Below are 23,207 nucleotides of genomic sequence, written 5' to 3' on the forward strand. Positions count from 1 at the left end.
AATAAATAAATAAAGATATTATTATGAATATTTGATATTTGAAATTGTGGGAAAATTATAATGGGCAAATTATAATATTCCTTTAAAAAGAAAAGTAAGAAAAAATTGAGTGTTGAGTATCAGTATGAAAATTAGTAAAGAATTTGCCAACTATAGAAGTAATATTTTTAAAATCTTTGTTTGGAAGATTTTTAATTGTCTAAAACAATAAATTGTATAAATCTGATCCTTGTGGTTCATTACAGAAAAGAAGATCAAATAGACAAATTAAAAGAAAAAAATATGCAGAAGATGCAGAAGGAAAACAATCTGAAGAAGAGGTTAAAGGCTCTTTGAAAATAAAAAAGAATTCAGCTCCTTTACCTGGTGAACAGCCTTTACAATTATTTGTGGTAAGACATATTTGGAATTATTACTACATTTCAAAATAAATATAAATTGTTTCAAATAGTAGAAATACATATATCTCCTCATTTCTTTCTTTCTAAGTGTATAACTGAAACTCTTTCAAAGTGTTTCTCATTTGCAGAATGTTTCTAAAGTAAAAGACTAATTGTTAGGTTGATAGTAATAATCCATGAGCAAGTTGGATAGGGATTATGTTTTGGCTGAAAATTTACGCTAATCGACTCCTTTAAAATAATAATGCCTTTTTAGTGCAATATATAAAGAAAGCCCTTTGTCTAGATTTTCTGACTTTGTCTCCTGCTCTTCTTCATAAGGACTCAACTTTGCCTTATGAAGTTTCTTAAATGCTATACCTTTATTTCTTCCATATATGCTTTCCTCTTCTATAATTCTTTTAATTTATCTACATTGTAAGCCAAGTACTCATCTCTTAGCTGAGTGATCAAAAATTTTGGGCAAGTAATAATTCTGAATATTCCTGTGCTTCTTCAATTGCATAATAGAGTTGATAATAGGAGGGATAAGAATGGATATGATAATGGATTAGATTAATTAATAGATGCAATGTGTTTAGTATAATGCCTAGCACACAAAAAAGCCCAATATGCTTAGAATGATGATGATGATGATGATGACGACGACGACGACGACGACAAAACCATAACAACGATGATATATTTTTTTCCATTGTACTGTATTCCTAATGTTTATAGTACCGGACACCTCTGCTAAATAAATATTTATTGAATTTTAGTGTATTCATAAATATATAAAATAGCAACTAAAAGGTATTTCAGAATGTGTTCCATTGCATATTTCTTTCCCTCGATCCTATAGGAGAACCCAAGTGAAGAAGATGCTGCAATTGTAGACAAAATACTGTCTTCTAGAATAGTAAAGAAGGAAGTAAGTAATGGCATATTATATTTCACGCTTTATATTCCATGTCCTGTTTAAGTTTTATAATTAATAATTTTATTTTCATAGATATCACCTGGAGTGATCATTGATACAGAAGAATTTTTTGTAAAATACAAGAATTAGTAAGTATTTGAGTTAGAAAATTAATATGAGGTTGCTGGATATTTTAATATACTTAACATAAAACACTGAATTAAAATTGTGATTTTCATTGTATTTGCATTTAAAAATAATTTTTATCATTTATATAACTACATGAACTTAAAAATCATTAAAAAGTAGAAGACTTTTGAAAACCTTCCATGGTAAGATTTGAATTTCTTTTCCAGAATGTATTCATTATTAATCTCAAAATGCATGAATCTACAAACATGCATTTATAAATTATAGGCATTATTCATTATATGTTAAACTCAGATTTAATTTTTTTTCTTAAAAAATTTCTGGTATTTTGGTTATTGCATTAAATGTATATAGTGTGATGCTTTGACTAAAATTTTAAATTTTAATCTTGGTCATAGATAACTTATGCAACCACTAAATGTGAAAAAGTCATTCTTTTTCTACATTTTTCTGTTACTTTCTAAATACTTTCATGAATGTTTTTAAATAAAATTACATTATTTTCAAAATAAGTTAGCATTCTGATTGTGGCAGATCCATTATAATGAAAAAAAAAGATAAAGTACATCTTGTTGTTATTCTTTTAGTCAGTTTACTATTCTGTTTCTGTATAGTAAATTGTACACCATGAGACTACAATCTCCTAAGGCTATAGGGATCATAGTTGTTTTAATTTTAGAAATTATATGAAGTCTATTAAAATTAAATAGTGATAAACTATTTGTATAATTGAAGATAATATTTTATATTAGATGTTATAATTAAAAATGTACCTTAAGCATGTTTTTTATAATGTTCTAATATACTACTTCTATAAAAATTTTAGCTCCTATCTTCACTGTGAATGGGCCACAGAAGAGCAGCTTTTGAAAGATAAAAGGATTCAGCAGAAAATTAAACGATTCAAACTGAGACAAGCACAAAGAGCACATTTTTTTGCAGATGTAAGAAAAAAATAAATAAAACTATTATGTGTGATACTCTGAATACATATAGATTTAAGCATCATTTTAGTTTTTAGGCTTCCAACATTGATATTCAAATAAAAATTCTATTGACACAATTTTTGACACAAATGAATTTGGGAACTAGCTGAAACAAAAACACTGATAATTCAGAATGGTAGATAATATTTTTATTTTTAAATTAGCATTGTTTCAATGCATATAGTTGAATCTGGTTGTGTTAATATCACAAAGAATTTATCAGCAAATTATTTAAATAAAGGAAATGATAATGTAGCAAATAAATGGAAAATATAAATTGTCAGTGTATTAAATCTTAGACATTAAATAATTACAAACATTGCATGTTTTCCATGCCAGTCTTCTATTTATGTGAACACAACATCAATAATTTAATACATTTATACATTGTAAAATAATTACCTCCAACTAATGAATATATCTAACACCTTTTCTTTACTTTTTTAATCCTCTAAAGTATCACATTAACATTCTGGTATTGGGCTATAATCATTGTAATCAGGTGTGTCATATATAGATGCATGGGTTTGAGGAGGAGAGGTTTAAGATAGTGATGAGAATTAAAGGTAGAACTATTTGGTATACAACATTTAAAGGGTGAACAGACGAGGGCAGTAAAGTTAAACCCAGATGACTGTTGGAAGTCTTTCAGAGATGAGTAGGAATTGCCCAAGCTCAGAAGCCAAAAAATGGTAAACTAGTCAGAAGAGAGCAGAATTAGTACAAAAACATGAAGGTGTGATACTTAGGTTGGTTACAATCTGAGTTATAGTTGTAGCAAGCAACAGGAGATAAGGCTGGAAGAAAAGGAAGGATCTTATCTATTACACAAAAAATATTAATTTGAACCTGATTATCAAACAAGGCAGAATCACTAAAAGATTTTAAGCAAGGAAGCTGTAAGTAATAATTTATATTTGAGAAAGATTACTCTGGCAACAATGTGAAAAACAGAATAAAGGAAGGCAAGACAAGCATTGGGGGACAAGCTGGGAATTATTTTTAAAGATCCATGTAAGAAGTGATAAGTCAGTGAGAATGAGGAGGAAGTATCCAATCTGATTTTCAGTTAAAAGTAAAGTCTGGTGAGGTGCAGTGGCACATGCCTGTAATACCGGTGGCTCTGGAGGTTGAGGAAGGAGGATTACATGTTCAAAGCCAACTTCAGCAATTTAGTGAGGTCTTTGAGACCCTGTCTTAAAATTTAAAATATTAAAAAAAAAAACGGGTGAGAATATGACTTAATGGTTAAAAACCCCTGTGTCCAATCCACGGTACCAAAAAAAAAAAAAAAAGTGAAATTTAAAATTTGTACAAGTTAGATGGAGGTAAAGAAAGTGAAGGAATCTAAGACAACTTCCCATTTTCTGGCTTATGTGACTGAGTGGTAGGGGGAGCCTGGAGAGGAAGTTGTGTTTTCATTAACCCAATTAGAAAATATAGGATTAGGTATAAATTGAAGAAAAATGAATGTAACTAAGTTTGAGGTAGCTCAAGTAGAGAGTTTACTTACATTCATCTAGATGAGTAGATGTTCAGTAAAGGACTATCATCAGGTAAAGATAAAGAGTGATAGTATTGAGAACAGAGTCTGAAGCAGGGTTGATTAGTCCTCAACATTTGCAACTTGAACTTCAAGTAGCAAAGGAGAGGAAGAGAGGATACGTTTAGTAAAAATTTCAACACATATCCTAGAGTAACTTACTTGTCTCTAATACCTGAATTTTTTTAGTCCTATTTGATTTATTATTTATAACATGGCAATTAAGAATATCCTAAATATCTATTGGAAATTAAACTAGAAAAATGTTGTTTGTTAGACTCAAATTGATGTATTAGTTCTATAGTGAAACACTAGTAAATTTATCTTCCTTTGTACTTTTTTAGATGGAAGAAGAACCATTTAACCCAGACTATGTTGAAGTAGACAGAGTATTAGAAGTCTCTTTTTGTGAAGATAAGGATACTGGTGAGGTAAATACTTTATATTTTTTTTTCTCCTTTTTGTGGTACTGGGGAACGAACGCAGGACTTCACACATGCTTATAAAAATATATTTTTATGGGGCTGGGGATGTGGCTCAAGTGGTAGCGTGCTCACCTGGCATGCGTGCGGGTTTGATCCTCAGCACCACATACAAACAAAGATGTTGTGTCTGCCGAGAACTAAAAAAGAAATAAATATATATATATTATGTAAGAAAAACCTGAAACTTTCCAAATATTAAAACCTAATAATACTCTTTTTAAAAATTACAACCTAAAAACTCTTAAAAACAAATTAAACACTTTTTTTAATCGACCTAGGTTACTATGTTTAAATTGTCTGTAGTCATGCTCTATATAAACTACTTACTATTTTCTTTTTAAAAATGGTGAATTGAAAAAAAAAATGTTTTTTTACAGCCCGTTATTTACTACCTAGTAAAGTGGTGCTCATTGCCATATGAAGATAGTACATGGGAACTAAAGGAAGATGTAGATCTGGCAAAAATAGAAGAGTTTGAACAACTACAAGCTTTGAGGCCTGACACAAGACATTTGGTAAGAACCTATCACAGACAGCTTTACAAAATCTTAGCATATCAAAATCTCTTAGAGATTCACAGAAATTCGAGATTCCTTAGATATATGGTATATTCTCAGTTAATAGGTTTTGGGTATATATACATATACACACAAACACATACATACATATATATATATAACAACAGAATGCATTACAATTCATATTGCACATAGAGCACAATTTTTCATATCTGGTTGTATATAAAGTATATTCACAGCAATTCGTGTCTTCATACATGTTCTTTGGATAATGATGGTCATCACATTCTAACATCATTGCTAATCCCCTGTCCCTTCCTTTCCGTCCCACCCCTCTGCCCTATTTAGAATTCATCTATTCCTTCCATGCTCCCCCTCCCTACCCCATTTATGAATCAGATTCCTATATCAGAGAAAACATTCAGCATTTGTTTTGTTGGGATTGGCTAACTTCACTTTGCTTTATCTTCTCTAATTGCATCCATTTACCTGCAAATGCCATAATTTTATTCTCTTTTATTGCTGAGTAATAATCCATTGTGTATATATGCCACACTTTTTTTATCCATTTATCTACTGAAGGGAATCTAAGTTGGTTCCCCAGTTTAGCTATTTTGAATTGTGCTATCAGCATTGATGTGGCTATGTCCCTGTAATATACTGTTTTAAAGTCCTTTGGGTATAGACCAAGGAGAGGGATAGCTGGGTCAAATGGTAGTTCCATGCCCATTTTTCCAAGGAATCTCCATACTGCCCTCCATATTGGGTGCACCAATTTGTAGTCCCACCAGCAATGTATGAGTGTATCTTTTTCTCCACATCCTCGCCAACACTTATTGTTGTTTGTCTTTAAAATCACTGCCATTCTGACAGGTGTGAAATCTTAGAGTAGTTTTGATTTGCATTTCTCTAAGTGCTAGAGATGATGAACTTTTTTTCATATATTTGTTGAATGATTGTATATCCTCTTCTGAGAAGTTTCTGTTCAGGTCCTTGGCCCATTTATTAATTGGGTTTTTTTTTTTTTTTTTTGTGTGTGTGTGTGTGTGTGTGTGTCTATGTGTGTTTAGCTTCTTGAGTTCTTTATATCCATCAGAGATTAGTGCTAAGTTCATGTTGAAGAATAAGAGACCCAGAATAGCTAAAGCCATCCTTAGCAGGAAGAATGAAGCAGGTAGCATCACTATACCAGACCTTAAACTATACTACAGAGGAGTAGTAACAAAAACAGCATGGTATCGGCACCAAAACAGACTGGTAGAACAATGATACAGAATAGACAACATAGAGACAAACCCTCAAAATTACAATTATCTTATATTAGACAAGGGTGCCAAAAACCTACATTGGAGAAAAGCCACTTCAACAAGTGGTGCTTGGAAATCCATATGCAACAAAATGAAATTAAATCCCTATCTCTCACCATACACAAAACTCAACTCAAAGTGGATCAAGGACCTAGGAATTAAACTAGAGACCCATGTCTAATAGAAGAAAAAGTAGGCCCTAATGCCCATGATGTGGGATTAGGCCCCAGCTTCCTTAATAAGACTCCTATAGCACAAGAATTAAATCATGAATCAATAAATGGGATGTATTCAAACTAAAAAGTTTCTTCTCAGCAAAAGAAACAGTCTGTGAGGTGAATAGAGAGCCTACATCTTGGGAGCAAATGTTAATAGGTTTTGAGCCAGTAGAATTAGTCCCTTAATTAATGTAAAATCAAGGACAACAATGTAGCCTATAGTACTTAAATAATGTTGGAGGTGATTTTTGTTGTTATTCTATTATTGTTAAATAAAATAGCATATAAATCATGTAAAGTATGTTTAGAGATTCCAAAAATGAAATTTTATCCTGTCCCAAGCTAAAGAAATATTAACAGTGACTGGATAACCGAAAAGAAGCATACACAGAATAGAATTTAATATGAAAATTATTTTAAGCAGTAACTAAAATGTTGTATTAATAATTTTAAAGTTCATTGACTGTCATTTAAGAAATGTTTTCTTGGATTGTAGCTCAGTAGTATGTTTGCCTAGCATGAATGAAGCCCTGTTTTCTTTATAAGCTCTATTTGTATTAGGTTAATAGCATAATATCAATAACCAGTTGTTACCTGTATACTGAAAGCATGTTTTATTTTTCATTTACAGTCACCATAAAGATGCCCTGATCCTGCAGACATTTTTAATAGTATAAGTTTGTTAATTAGTAATAGTATATAATTTTGAAACAGAAGACAATCCATCTTTTGCTTGCTTTACAGAAATGTTTATCTGAGACTTAGAGCCTATTCATTTGGGACTAGGATATTATTTCTTTACCTATGCAGCAACTTCAAGACAGATTATGTTTTAGCCATGCAGAATAATTCAGTTTTTTATTTCTGAAGAAGAAAAATTAAATTTTATAAATATGATTATGTAAATGAATAGTTTTAACATATAACATTATACCTATGCTTCTATGATTTTTTGAATGCTTTTTATCATGAATATTGAAAGTATATAAAAGTAGTAATATGTATGACAGATTTAAAATATATGTGAAGCAAGACAGGGTGGCACACCTGTGATTTCTGGCAGCTCCAGAGGCCAAGGCAGGAGGGTCCCAAGTTTGAAATCAACCTCAGCAATTCAGCAAAGAACTTTTCACAAAATAAAAATAGAAAGAGCTGAGGATGTAGCTCAGTGATAGAGCATGACTGGATTTAATCCCCAATATTGAAGATAATAAAATAGAAAAATCTGATAATATAATTTACCTTTTTAAAAAATATTTTATTAGTTGTTGATGGGCTTTATTTATTTATATTTGGTGCTGAGAATCGAACCCAGTGCCTCACACATGCTAGACAAGTGCTCTATCATTGAGCCACAAGCCTAGCCCCTGTGTCATTCACTTTTTGTTGTTGTTGTTGTTACCAGTACAGGAGAGTGAACCCATGGTCACTTTATCACTGAGCACAATCCTATTCCTTTTGTGTTTTTTAAGAAAGGTTCTCATTAAGTTGTCCAGGCTAGCCTCAAACTTGAGATCATCCTACCTTAGCCTTCTATGTAGCTAGGTTTACTTGCCTGCACCATTACTCCCAGCTTCATTCATTTTTTTATAAATAGCTTTATTTGAGGTTCATAAAATTTGTAAATTGCAAATATTTAAGATGTACAATTTGATAAGTTTGACAAACGAAACCAACACCATAATCAGAGTGATGAACTATGGCTCCCCAAAGTGTTCTTGTGTGCTTTTGTAACCCTTCCTTCCCAATTCATCTTTCTTATGTACCCTACTTCTCATCCTAGGGAACTAGTAATATTTACGTCACTATCAATTCTTTTTCATTTCTTCTCATTTCATTTTTATGTACATGGACACTGTATTCTGTTTTTCTTAGGGTTTCTTACATAGCATAATGATTTTCAAGTTCACATCATTGCATGCATTGATAGTTGATACCTTCTATTACTGAGAAATTTTTTTCTAATGTAATAGCCCACAATTTGTTATCCTTTCGCCTGTTGATGAATATTTGTGTAGACTATTAAAAACAAAGATCTTGTGACCTTTGGTTTGTAAATATTGTCCACCAGTTTGTAGTCATTTTTTCATTATCAGAAAAGTGTCTTTCAAAGAGCAAAATTTCTTAGTTTTGGTGAACTCCAGTTTGTTTCTTATGATCATACTTTATGTGTCTGAGAAATTTTCACATAACCTAAGTTCATAAAGATTTCTGTCTTGCTTTCTCCTTGAAAATATGTCACGTAACATTCAGCGCCGTAATTTTTGTGTGTAGATAGTATATGGATCAAATTCTTTCCTTTTGTTCATGGGTATTCGATTGTTATAACATCATTTATTGAAAAAACTCTTTTTGCACTGAATTGCCTTTCCAGCTTTGTCAAAACTAAGTTGAGTTTTTAAGTGCCCAAACTTTATCTACATCCTGTCTATACCTCCCAATGCTGTTTTGGCTGTTTGTAGTACTTTTCATTTCCATATGCTTATAGAATTAGCTTGTCAATTTCTACAAAAACTGTGATTCCAGTTTGATTGGATTGTGTTGATTCTGTTCACTATGAGAAGAATTAATATATTAATAATGTTAAGTCTTCAAATCAGGGCTTATCTCTGTTTAGCCCTTCTTTAGTTTTTTTCAGCAGTATTTTGTGGCTTCAAATTTATTGGTTTCATACAACTTTTAAAAATTATTTTTTTTAAAATTAGTATTTTAGATACCATTATAAAATGACTACTTCTTAAATAATTTATTCATTATTTTTGCTAAAATGTAGAATACAATTGACTTTTTAATATCAATTTTTATATTATGTAACCTTGCTAAAATGACTACTTAGTTTAGCTTTTTAATAGATCCCACAGGATTTTCTACATAGATAAATCATATGAATAAAGATAGTTTTAGTTTTTCATTTCCAAACTTGGTAACTTTTGTCTGGTTTCCTTGTTTAATTATCCTTGTCACAGCCTATAGTACAAGGGTGAATAGATGTCACAGTGCACATCTTGCCTTATTTCTGATCTTAGGGGGAAATCATTCAGTCGTTCTCCTTTATGAATGATGCTAATTTTCGCTTTTTACCATGCATTCTTTGTTTTTCCACAAAGGACCGTCCGCCCTCTAATATTTGGAAGAAAATAGATCAATCCAGGGACTATAAAAATGGCAATCAACTCAGGGAATATCAACTGGAAGGACTCAACTGGCTCTTGTTCAATTGGTACAATAGGTGTGTAATATATCTTTAAAAATTTTAGTCTGTTATATATGTTAACATACACTAAATAAAGTTGATTCAGGTGTTCCCATATTGCTATTTTGATGAAGTCTTTGTTTTAAAGTGAAGTTACTGCTGGGCGCCATGGTGCATGCCTGTAATCACAGTGTCTTGGGAGCCAAGACAGGAGGATCGATAATTCATAGCCAACCTTAGCATCTGTGCAAGATCTTGTGTCAAAATTTAAAAAAATGTTTAAAACCGGGTGGCTGGGGATGTGGGTCAGTGATTAAGTGCCCCTGGGTTTAATCCCTGGTGCCCCCGAAAAATAAATAAGGTGAATTTATCTTAGAAAAATATGTAAATTACAGTTTAAGATGTCAGCTACACTGCTTCCTTTAAGTGAGTGTCACTCAGAGTTACATTAATTAATTATTAAATTTTAAATAACTTTGCCAAGAGTCCTATAACATCTGGTATGCTATAGGAAGTTTTACAGCTTATCCATTTATACTACTGTCTGTCTACAGTTGGTTCTAATTAGTGAATTGAAAGCACATTATATCTGTTATCAATTAGATAGACCTCTGTTTTTAAATGTTTTCCATGAAGTATATTGTCAGCTATTAATAAAGAATAGAATATAAAAAGGAGTAACAAACTACCTCCTTGTTAATATTCTTCACAGTTTAGCAATTTCTTTATACAAAATAGCTCAAAGTCTTTGTTTGAGTGGGTGTTTATCCATCTATGTGGTATAGAGGTTTGAACCCAGGTCCTCATGCATGCTGAGCAAGCATTCTACCACTGAGCTACATTCCCAGCCCTCTAGCCTCAAGGTTTTTTTTGAGATGCAAAGAAAAACATGATATCATGTTTCAGAAAGAAGTATGGTAGTGTCCATGAAAGAGCAAATGAAGGCATTATTACTAGCAATATTTGATGACACTTTAATTCGAAGTCACTTTTCTGTGTTTTTTACTTATATTGTTTTTGGGTTATTTCTCTTAGTAATTGTGAGTTATGGGACTAGTTAGATGGAGTGAAGGATCCTATTATTCCACAGTTTTCTTTTCCCTGCTTTTATTTACTAAATATTAATCATTTTTTTCTCAAGAATCATTTATGTAAATGAGGTAACAATACTTTTTAAAACTTGTCTTCCTTTTTTATTACTTCTGTTTCCTACATTGCCTGTTTTAAACTTCCATCACTTCCTTCAAGTTCTTTGGCATAGTTTTGTTTTATTCACTTTCTGTATATGACTGCTTTGCAGGTAAACCCAGGGAAAGTAGGAAAATTCTTGCCTGTCCTCATATTCAAAAGTGTATCTATAGCTATTCTTTCCTCTAACCTCGTGTATTGGAAGATAAAAGATTTTACCCTAGGACAAGGATAAATCATGTTACCTCAGGTCTTGACATTCTGTTTCATCCAGTCTCTTCAGAGCTTCACTTCATTCATTAATCATTCTTCTATTTTATATGTCCAAACCATCTCTGAAGACTATTTCTGTCTCTTCAATCTGTGAACAAATTTGGTGCTAGCCTATCTATAGAAAGACAAAAAAAAAAAAAAAAGGTAAATGTCCTTTTGACTGTGCTCCTTCTTCTAGCTGCCTTGAACCCTCTTTGTAGCTTTCCAGGCAAATTCCTAGTAGAGTAATCTGCACACTCTCTCCCTCATTTTCTTTTCTCCATTTCTTTTTCAACCTGTGATAGTATAGATTTTGTTTCTGACTCTTCCCAAAACTTAATTTTCTAATCCCAAGGATATTCTTTAGCCTTAACTTATTTTCTAATCCATTGGATAGAACTTGCTGCTCTTTCCTTCTAAACCCTGAAAGCTTGCACACTGCAACTTTTATAGCTCTCCAGTACCCTCTTTAACTGTTACTTTCAATAGTCTGCTGGTTCTTCTTCCCCTGTCATTTAGATATTGTTTTTTTGCTGCCCCAGGGTTTTGTCTTTAGTTATCTTCACATATTACATGTTTGTACTCCCTCACAGATACTCTGTATTCTTCCCCATATGACTTCATTTACTACTTTATTCATACACACACACACACACACACACACACACACACAATTATATCTTCTTTGAATAAGGATACACACAGATACACAAGTGTGTGTGTGTGTGTGTTGCCTGGAATCAAACACAAGACCTTGCACATGCTAGGCAAGTGTTATACGATTGAGCCATATACCTAGCCCTATTTACCAATAATATTTAATGGTCCCATATTTCTATCTCTAAGGCCTTGAATTTTGGGCCCACATTTCTGTTCATCTTCTGGTACCTGAATGTCCAACACAACAATTCTTTAAACATAGCAGATTTCTATTTCCTCTGTGTCAAACTTGTTTTTTCTCCATATTTTTCATCTTGATTACTACTAATTCATTTTGTTACTGTCATCCTATACCCTATACATTGAGTTGTTTCCTAGGGCCAATTCATCCTAACCCATAATTGACTTCTCTATTATGATACTGAACCAGTTAATTTCCAACATCTCATCCCCTTACCCTCTTATATCCTCAGTATCACCAAAATAAAGTTTAAAATACAAACTTAATCTCATAGGGGTTTCCTTTAAGAATTTCTTTGCCTCCCACTGCATAAAAAAATAATGTCTAACCTCTTCTGTTTATGACACTACTTAGCTCACTTCTCTTTCCTTCCTTTACTTTCCACTCTTAACCATATTAAATAACTTTTGGTCCCCGGTTTGTCTTTTTTGCCCTCTCCTGCTTTACTTTGTCCTCTGGCAAAATCCTAATCGTAACTGACCTCCTTGCTGAAGAAGTTTCTTTTTTCATGTCTTCTAGATATATTTTGTTTGTTTTCCCTCTGTGCTACCATAAGAAGTATTACTCTGATAGTCTTCACTGGCCACATAGCATTCTCATCTACAGAGCTCATTTTAAAAATTAGAACTGACTTGATCCTCTTCTGTACATATTAAAACATAATGTAAACGTGGTGGGGGGCTAAGTATCTGTTTTATTTCTTTTTCAAGCTTTGTAGGCTCTTCTAATGCACAGCTATGGTTGAAAATCAATACTATAGTTGTGCTTCTACAGTAGCACATTGCATGATTATTTATTTATGTATTTGCATGTCTGCTTCTCTAATAGATACAAGCCCCTGGAAGGCAGAGAACATGTTCTATTTCTTTTGTATTCCATCTTCTCATACTGTCCTGAGATAATAGAAGGTATTTAATAATGCTTCCTGAATAAATTATATAATATGCATTGCTCTTATCTTTTCAGTTTTTAGAAAAATCAAACAGTTAATGGCGAAATCTTTATTTTGGAGCTATAAAAATCTTTAATTTTCCCTTTGCAGGATTATAATAAAATTGTAATCTTGAGCTTATTTAGTACTTCAGCAACTTTTGTTTTTACAAGTGCAAATATTTTATTTAATCTTTTATTTTCATATGTTTATCTTTAAAACTTTGTAGTATACAGAAGAACCCAATGTATGCATGGATAATATATTTGTTTATTTCAGACGAAACTGCATTTTAGCAGATGAAATGGGTCTTGGCAAAACCATTCAATCAATTACATTCCTCTACGAAATCCTTCTGACTGGTATAAGAGGACCCTTCCTGATTATTGCACCACTTTCTACCATTGCAAACTGGGAGAGAGAATTTCGTACATGGACTGATATTAATGTTGTGGTTTATCATGGAAGCCTGATTAGCAGACAGATGATACAGCAATATGAGATGTACTTCAGGGACTCACAGGTGTGTTATTAATGCTTTTGCTTGTTGAACCATCAGGGTTGAAAAAGATAGGCATTACATACTCTCAAATTTAGCATAGATAATTTAGGTTAAGCTTATTTCTTCATTTTACTTATTTTACAATAAATTATATATAGTAACTGAAAACAATGACAAAAGGATTTAATCCTGTTTTCCTTTATAGTGAAATATGAAACATACATATGCAGAAATTTGTGATCTTTAATATTTCAACTAGAATAATTTTTAAGTAATTTTTAAGTAAAGTAATTATTGTTTGTATACTTGTTAAATTTTTTCTAGAAATAACTGCCTCTTTGATCATTCTCTAGCTCTTTTTCTTCCTTTCTTTTTTTTTTTTAATTTAAACATTCAATGAACCGCATGACTTCAAATGGCTATTAAGGTGACAGTATAAATTTTCTTTCATGTTCAATGGATTTTGCTTTTAAACATTTTTAAAGTTTTTGAATGGTGGGTTGGAGGCACAGCTCAGTGTTAGAATATTGCTTGACATGTACAAAGCCCAGGCTGGGGTTGTGGCTCAGCGGTAGAGCGCTTGCCTAACACGATCAAGGGCCTGGGTTTGATCCTCAGCACCCCACACAAATAAACAAAATAAAACTATTGTGTCCAACTAAAAAATATTTTAAAAAAGAAATAAAATGTACAAAGCCCTGAGTTTGATCCCAAGTGCTGGGGGAAAAAATTGGTTCATTTGTTTTGTGTACTGATTTAAGCATACCTTCTCCTTAGAATTCATTATATCAGAACTTTAGTGATTAGCTGATGGTTTTCTCCTTTTCTATATCCTAGAGGCACATGTTCCATTTTTATTCAGCCACTTTTTTTTCCTTTTTAATTTAAGCAAGTTTTTATTTGTTTTTAACATATTTTATATAAATTTCTCAACCAAGTATTTGACAATATAGGAAATGGTTAGTCGTTTTCTTAAGAATTTGATAATGACACCTTGTGCCTCTATAGCCATTTACTCTTTAAAAAAGGATTTTCTTTTTTTTTTTAATATTTATTTTTTTAGTTGTACTTGGACACAATTCCTTTATTCCATTCATTTATTTTTATGTGGTGCTGAGGATCAAATCCAGGGCCCCACGCATGGTAGGCGAGTGCCCTATTGCTGAGCCATAATCCCAGCCCTTTAAGAAAGGATTTTCTATTTTCCGTAAGTACAAAACTATAAAATAAAAAAGATTAAAACGTAAGAAAGAATTTTCTACCAAGAAGACATGAAGTGTCAAGTTGTAATCTTCATTGTTCATACAAATCTTTTTGGATAAAAATCTTTAAGAATTTTGTGTCTTATTTCTTAATAAACATAATTTATTCCAAATTGTACTTTTTAATTGGGAAAGGTTTATTGCCTGGCATTCTACCTCAATAGCCTCTAAATATCTTCTTTTTCTTTAATTCATTGTTCATTTTAAAAAGATCATTATAACATATGGCCAGATCATATATGGTAGAAGCTGGATTAAGATAATATAGATAGCCTTCTACTTTTGCCTCCTAATTGTAACTGACTTTCTACCTTTTTGAGGCTTACAATGAATGAATTAACTGATTTTGTTCTACAGTTTTGTAGTATCATAGAAATGATTTAGTTTCACTTTTTTTTTTTTACAGGAGGCACAACTGAAAACTTGAGAACGTTTCTAAGAACGTTTCAATTTTAATACATATATGATATGAATTTGATATAAAGTTAAAGAATCAAACTGAAAGAGTTGATGTATGATAAATTAATATTAATTATTATATTTTCTATGGTAAACATTATACCTTCTAGGATTAACTGAAAAGGTTTTAAATTTCAAAAGATGATGTCTTATATAATGATCTGTTGTTAAAATATAGAAATACTTTTTTAACAATTAAGTTTCACAAATACATTTTAGTATAACTCAGTTGAATATTTTTTTGTCAACTTAGCAAATTGCTTGAAAACATTAGGAGTAAAACAAATATTTTCTAAATTTGCCCTGTGATTAGAAATAGTAATACTCATAACTACAAATATGTTTTGAGTATCACCATGTTCTAGACATTATGCTGAAAGTTTGCCTGTATTCACTACATCTTTTCAATGGTAACCTTGTGAAATAGATATTATCTCCATTTTATACATGCAGATACTAAGCTATAAGGATGTTATGTAGATTGCCCCAAAAAACAAAAGTAAAACTGAGATTAATATGCCCAAGTCTATCAGACTGAGAAGCCAAATTTAATATATCCCAGGCTGTCAGATTTGTGTAAATGTCATCAATCTATACTTCATATTTTAATAATATTGGAATCAATATGAACTAACCTAAAAATTTAAAAACTTAATCAGAGTACATAATTGTTTTTAAGCTTTTCTTAGTTTTAATACCTATTAAGTATAAGCTTTCAATCTATTAAACTGTCTCTACTTAGATTCCTGAACTTCATGCTGTATTTCCACCTGTTCCTTCTTATGTTCCCTTTATGGATTCCTCCTCAACCCCATATCTAACCTTTGGGGTAGTCCAGTATGTAGCCTTCAAACTCTTTTATGTTGATACTCATTCCTTCAGAGATTTCATACATATGCAGGACAGTAAGCTACATCTGTATTGCTGGAAACTTCCAAATCACCAGCTCTAAACTATTGCCTAAATTTCAGTCATATCCAAAAGCCTGCTTAACAACTCCATTTGGATATCTCTAATAGACATTTTAAACTTGTCTTGTACACAGCCAATATCATGAACATCCTCATGTTAGTAAATAGCAACACCAAATTCCAGTTGTACAAACTAAACTTTTTTAGAGTCAAATTTGTGTCTTCTCTTAATCTCACACCATATCTATCTCTTAAGAGATTCAGTGTATTCTGCGTTCAAAGATGTCTACAATTGAGTGCTTTATACCACCTCTAACGGTTATTTTTCACTATGGCAGCTTTTATGATCTCTATGATCCTTTACTTGTGTGTTGTCATCACAACAGTTAAACTTTTTTTCCCTGGAATCCCATCATAGCCTCTGCTTAAAGGAAGAGCCCATCTTGCCACAGTTTTTAAGTTCCTATTCTGTCTGCCTCTTTCTTTCTTCTTTCACTGGGTTTCAACTACACTTTCTTGCTGTGATCTGAGTATTTGGAAATATACAGGACCTTCACATTTGCTGCTTTGCCAAGAATGATTTTTCCTCCAGATCTCTGGATATCAACATAGCTTCCTTCCTAAACTTAAGATCTTTGTTCATATATCATTTCTTAATAATGGTCTCCCAACTACCCTATGTAATATTGTGATGGGAACTTCTATCCCTATCATTTTTACTTCATATTCATGGTTTATTTTATACCTCTTCCCTTATTGTGTTCTAAATTTTTTTTTTAAATTGTTTGTCTTCTTACTGACTATGTCCTGCATTAGGATCATTAATAACTGTAAGTTCCACCCTAACAATTAATCTTGTCTATTCTGTAAACTGCTTTTTCTCCAGCAACTAGAGCAAAGTCTGGCACATATACATTAAATATATATTTGATGAATAAACTATTTGGATGGCTAATTTTGATTTTCATTACTTATTTGCCATTATAAATTAGCCTCAGGGATGTAAATCCTTTCTTTTTTGTTTTTTGGAGGCAGAGTCTCACTAAGTTGCTGGGGCTGGCCTAGAACTTAGTCTTTCTGCCTCAGCCGCCCAAGTTGCTGGGATTACAGGTGTGCACCACTGCACCCTGCTGTTATTATAATTCTACAGGGAAACACTTATTCAAATATAATTTCAAACAATATATATATGTAGGCATGCATTTTGAGAGTGATATCAGAAATGGCAATCTAATATAGTTTCAATGCTTAAATTTCTTTCAATGGAATGTTTATGTATATTTAAGTGAAAAATAATTCTCACAACAAATATCACTAGTTTACTTTTATGCCATTGATCAGGAATAAAAACTGTTCCTAGACTTTCTAGAATGTTATATTTGATCACTTCCAGGGGCGCATCATTCGAGGAGCATACAGATTCCAAGCTATCATCACCACTTTTGAAATGATTCTTGGAGGCTGTGGAGAGCTTAATGCAATTGAATGGCGATGTGTAATTATTGATGAAGCACACAGGTTAAAAAATAAAAACTGTAAACTCCTAGAAGGTCTGAAGCTCATGAATCTAGTAAGTGTCCTATAAATTTTCTCTTTTTGTTGGGGGGAGACCTTCATTTCCTAGCTATATAGCAAAAGATCATGGACAAGGACAGTCAGAAAGGTAAATGCTAAAAATGAAATTTTTAAAAATTTTATACAGATGGCTGAATCCTATCTGTTATAATTGAGAAAATTTTTGCTTCAAATGGTAAAAATTGGAAAAAAATCTTATCAGTTTTCTTAGGCTTGAAAATTTTTAGTGTTTCACCAAGAAATTTTAGTAATTAATTTATTCAATAAGAGAAATAAATCTCTGTAGGTGTGTACGGCTAAAAAGAAAATAATGTCATAAATTTCAAGCTGCAAATTACTTACTGAAAAGCCCTTTCATCAGAGTTACTCAGTAATTTATGGTGAAGAGATAATGTTCCTATGCAATTCCACATGCTTAGCATTCATTAGTTATATTTAAAATGGTATTTCTTTTGTGTGTGTGTGTGTGTGTGTGTGTGTGTGTGTATGTATGTATGTATGTGTTTGTTGCTGGGGATTAAAGCCAGGGCCTTGTGCATAGGAGGCAAGCACTCTACCCACTGAGCTGTAAACCCAGACTCAAAATGGAATTTCTTAGTTATCTTCTTTGTAGTGTATTTAAAGCTTTCAAATAAACTAAGATCACATAATTATTGCATCAGTACTTGAACAAATAAATAAACATAATCACATGCAATAAAAATTGAAGTGCTCCTTTTATATTCCCTCTCCACCTATGCCACCACCCATTTGCCTCCTCTCTCCAGTATTTAAAGTTAGATGAGTATCTTTCTGGCCATTTGCTATTGTATATATGTATATGCATATGTGCAGGAATGTGTACACATATGTTTAATTTGCCAATTTAGAGGAGTTGTCAAGTCAAAATTTAAATGATAATTTATATTATTATTTAAAATATTGTGTATATTTTTCGGTTCCTATTGTGTTCAAGTTTTAATGAACTTCTGCTTTAAAGCATATTCCAATTTCCCTTTACATTCTTGGGTTGTAGCTTCGCTGATTTGATAATTTGTTCTGTGAGAGATTAAATGATGATCATTCAAGTTACAAAGAGTGAACACTGTTTGGTATGTAAATTATTATACCAGCAATGATTAAGTACAAAATTTTAAAAATCCCCCTTTTGTTCTTTGAAAATAATGGTTTATTTCTTTGAGATGATTTGAAATATGCATGTTCAAAAATGTGGAATTTTAAAAGATAGAAATTGGTAAAGATAGCATACAACAAAACATATTCCAAGACTGATGAAGAGGTCTTAAAATTTTTATTTATTTATTTTTGGTTGAAGATCTGTGCTCCACAAAGATTTTATCATGTTTAGAAAAGTACATTGCTCAAGATTTGTGGGTAGAGATATTTTATTGTTAATTCTTAAAAATTATGGTCAGAGAATACTTTCAAACATTTAATGCCCTAAATTAGCTTTCATTTAATTTTACTACTTTGTCATTTGAATGCAATTGTTCTTGCTTTGTATAGGAACACAAGGTGCTTTTGACTGGCACTCCTCTCCAAAATACAGTTGAAGAACTTTTCAGTCTTCTTCACTTTCTTGAACCCTTAAGGTTTCCTTCTGAATCAACATTTATGCAAGAATTTGGAGATCTGAAAACAGAGGAACAGGTATCCTACTGTTCTTTGTAAATAAGTACATCAAATCTCTTATTGTGATTATTTTATATATACAATTGAATGTGCTCTTGTGTCATATATAATAAAATTATGTTTTATTTAGGTGCAAAAACTTCAAGCTATCCTGAAACCAATGATGTTGAGACGATTAAAAGAAGATGTTGAAAAGAAATTGGCACCTAAGGAAGAAACTATCATTGAAGTAGAACTTACTAACATTCAAAAAAAATACTACCGAGCTATTTTGGAGAAGAATTTTTCATTTTTGTCTAAAGGAGCAGGACAAACTAATGTACCTAACTTGGTCAACACCATGATGGAACTTAGAAAATGCTGTAATCATCCATATCTTATCAAAGGTAGCTAAATGAATTAGAACATCTACTTTTCTTTTGTCAAATATTAATGAACCATTTAACAGAACACCACTACAGTTATAGAGGCTATTAAGAGCTCTTCGTTCTACTATGCTGAGGAATCACAAGTGTTTCAGATTCATGGGCAAAGTGAACTACTACATTATAGTGTCTAATATTAGCATACCAGGTTCCAAGAGCAGCAAGAGTTTGTTCAATTTGTTTAAGTGTGGAATTCTCCTAAAATTTAATCTTCCTCATGAACAAAGAGTAAAACCCATCTTTGAGCTTCTGTATATACACTTGTTTCCCTTGGTCTGTTTCTAATCCATATACTCCAGTTAGTAATTCCGTTTTTGTGGTACAATAATGATAGTTTTTAAGGTCTTGTCAAGTTCTCTACCAATGTTCTCTGTACCATGTTTGAGTCTTTTCATGTGTGTGTTCCTGTGAATATCCTACTCATCTACTTACTTTGCTTAAGGCAATCTCTCTCTCTCTCTCTCACATATTCCTCAGCATAGTATATTTTTATGGCTTAGCAAGGCTGAGGAAAGAAATGTTTATAGACCTTTAAATTCTGATCTAGATTCTTTGAAGGAAGTATACATGATGGACCAATAACATGACTTCCTTTTTACTTTTTCTTGTTTTCATGCTAACAAGATTCCCATAGTCACATCTACAGCAATTATGATCACCCTTTGATGACCATTGTTATGATTTATGTTTAAATATTAGATTTTTTTAAAAAAGTATATGTATTTATTTACCTGGATCCAGACCATAGTTTTGTACATTCTTTTCCTAATGGCATTTATAAAGTATTTAGCAAACATAAATTCATTCAAGCCATTATGCCAGGTTTCTGGAGAGGTGAAAACATGATTAAGACATTATCTGTCTTCTCAGTGGCATTAACAGTTTGGTGTTGGTGGGATTTAGCCATAAACAAATAATTCTAACAAAAGCAATGTACTTGACATCAGAAAATAATGCTGTGTTTCAGAAGCATGAAGGAACACTAAATGTGAGTTAAAATAAAAGCAATTGGGAATTGCCTGCATTTGTGCATTGTTGCTTTCTTTTCATATTTCCTTGACAGGTGCTGAGGAGAAAATACTTGGAGAATTTAGAGATACATATAATCCAGCTGCTACTGATTTTCATCTTCAAGCAATGATTCAGTCAGCTGGTAAATTGGTCCTTATTGATAAATTGCTTCCCAAAATGAAAGCAGGAGGTCATAAAGTGCTCATATTCTCTCAGATGGTACGCTGCCTTGATATTCTGGAGGACTATCTTATACATAAAAGGTAAGACATACTGTAATACATTTAATTATACTGTGTATCATGCTAAGTATATGTTATTAAGTCTTGTGAAAGGGACCTAGGAATAATATATTTATTGTATTATAAACCTTATGGTGCTGACACTTTTAATGGACATATAAGTTCATTTAAAAATATAATATTAAGTCCATTTATAAATGTATTTAAGACAATCATTTTCATTGGAAAAGGTATTTCAAGAGGCATTTGAATCTATTTTATTAGTAGTAAATAGAAGCTTATTGCTTTGAGTTTTATCATATGCTCTATAATATTGGAGCTTTAATTTCTTATTTCTTTAATGTAGGGTTTATTGTTTTGCTTTTTGTATTTATGACTATAAAATAGTCTTAACTATGGCTTTGTGTTTAGGTGAATGGAATATTTATTGAATATTTTATCAGAATATTAGAGATTTAATTTGAAAACAATGTTTATTATAAAAAGGAATCAGATATTATAGCAGTAGAGTTTAAATCTCTCAAGCAATTTTGACCTTTATATATTAGTAAAGATCAACACTGGTTTATATTATCAGAGATCATGTAGTTCATAGTTTATTGTTAATTTTATCTTTCATTTCCAGTTTTCTTTCCTTCCTTCCTTCCTTCCTTCCTTCTTCCTCCCTTCCTTTCTTCCTTTTTTTTTTTTAATTCCTGTGCTGGGGATCCAACCCTGGACCTCTTTGCATAGTAAGCATGCACTGCACTTTACAGCTGAGCTATATCTCCTCCTTTTAGTTCTATTTTCATCAGTTTTCATTTCTGTAGCCTTATTCCAAAATATATATTGCTCTCAATTTTAGACCATGTAATTATAAGAACATTAAATTACAATATTCCTAAAACCAACTATTCTTATATTGTTGATTTTCTTACACAGTGAACTTTGTACAGAGATAAATTTGTACATATAAATTTGCATTATGATGAATTTAATGGACAACCCTATATTTCATTATCATCATAAGTAATGTTATTAGAAGTCACACCCCAATTTGCAGGTATTAGAGGTAATAGTGGAGCTGCTGCTAAAACTCTAGGAAATTGTATAGGGAAAGAACTGTCTCATACTAGAGAAGAGTGGCAAATGTCACACATGTGCCCATTGATTTCATAGCTCTTAAATTTTTATGTATTTTGTTCTTATTAATGTATTGCAGTTTTTTGAGTTTTGTATATTAAATAGGGAAGGATAAAAGAAGTTAAAAGATCATTGCTTTAGAGTAATGACTGTAAAAACTCCTACAACATTCTACTATATAACTCAACTCCTACTTATACACTATATAATCTATTATGAATAGATTATATAGTGTATAAGTAAGTATATCAGTTGATAAAGAAACATAGAATTTTGACCAAAAAAAAAAAGTCCTAGGTATATTGGATAGTTGGGTGAACTGTCATTACTTGTAAAAAAGCAATTTATGGTGATGTGAACAGTAATGTAGTTTTCATGAACTGTCTTTTGTTATTATAACTTTTCAAAATGGTATTTATTGTAATGCTGTTTTATGTGCATATTCAGGAATGCAGACATTTGAATCTTTATATTAGTTTTTGTTTCCTCCTTAACACTGTACTTCTCAGCAAGAAGTATAAAGCCATAGAAACTATTTGGGATGATCTTTTTAATGTATAATTAAACATAATTTTTCAAGAAAACTGACTTTATCTTTAATAGAATGTGTCGTCCTTTTCATTATATTCATCTATCTAAATTTAGTCCATTTCATTTGATAGATATTTATATGAGCGAATCGATGGAAGAGTCAGAGGGAATCTTCGACAAGCTGCTATAGATCGATTTAGTAAACCTGATTCAGATCGATTTGTTTTTCTTCTGTGTACCCGAGCTGGTGGGTTGGGCATTAATTTAACTGCAGCTGATACATGTATAATTTTTGATTCTGATTGGAACCCTCAAAATGACCTTCAGGTAATAAATTCCTTGGCTAACAAGAAGCATAATTATTTAAAAATTCATATAATTGTATTTTTAGCAATCCACATCTTTTGTTTTTATCCAACAGACTAATATTGTATGTTTTCCTAAGAAATATCTGCCACAGAAAATAAGTGAAATTATTTTAATTTTTATTTTATGATTTTTTTTGTCTCACCAACTTATAAAAAAAGTATGCTGAGTTGAATACAGTATTTTCAATTCTAC

At 31.6% G+C, this 23,207-nt stretch overlaps 1 protein-coding gene across 14 annotated transcripts in view; it reads left to right on the forward strand.

Moving 5' to 3' along the window:
- Chd9 (chromodomain helicase DNA binding protein 9) overlaps window positions 1-23,207 on the forward strand; it is a 246,550-nt gene that overhangs the window by 161,395 nt on the left and 61,948 nt on the right. For all 14 annotated transcript variants that reach the window (XM_078032313.1, XM_040279558.2, XM_078032311.1 and 11 more), the window contains 13 exons: window positions 246-392; window positions 1,246-1,314; window positions 1,396-1,451; window positions 2,279-2,396; window positions 4,326-4,412; window positions 4,844-4,981; window positions 9,617-9,738; window positions 13,254-13,497; window positions 17,502-17,678; window positions 19,190-19,333; window positions 19,446-19,701; window positions 20,804-21,014; window positions 22,778-22,973. In XM_078032313.1, coding sequence (XP_077888439.1) covers window positions 246-392; window positions 1,246-1,314; window positions 1,396-1,451; window positions 2,279-2,396; window positions 4,326-4,412; window positions 4,844-4,981; window positions 9,617-9,738; window positions 13,254-13,497; window positions 17,502-17,678; window positions 19,190-19,333; window positions 19,446-19,701; window positions 20,804-21,014; window positions 22,778-22,973 — 1,965 coding nt within the window. The remainder of the gene's footprint in view (window positions 1-245; window positions 393-1,245; window positions 1,315-1,395; window positions 1,452-2,278; window positions 2,397-4,325; window positions 4,413-4,843; window positions 4,982-9,616; window positions 9,739-13,253; window positions 13,498-17,501; window positions 17,679-19,189; window positions 19,334-19,445; window positions 19,702-20,803; window positions 21,015-22,777; window positions 22,974-23,207) is intronic.

This window comes from Ictidomys tridecemlineatus, chromosome 15 (assembly GCF_052094955.1).
Source record: "Ictidomys tridecemlineatus isolate mIctTri1 chromosome 15, mIctTri1.hap1, whole genome shotgun sequence".
Lineage (NCBI taxonomy): Eukaryota > Metazoa > Chordata > Mammalia > Rodentia > Sciuridae > Ictidomys > Ictidomys tridecemlineatus.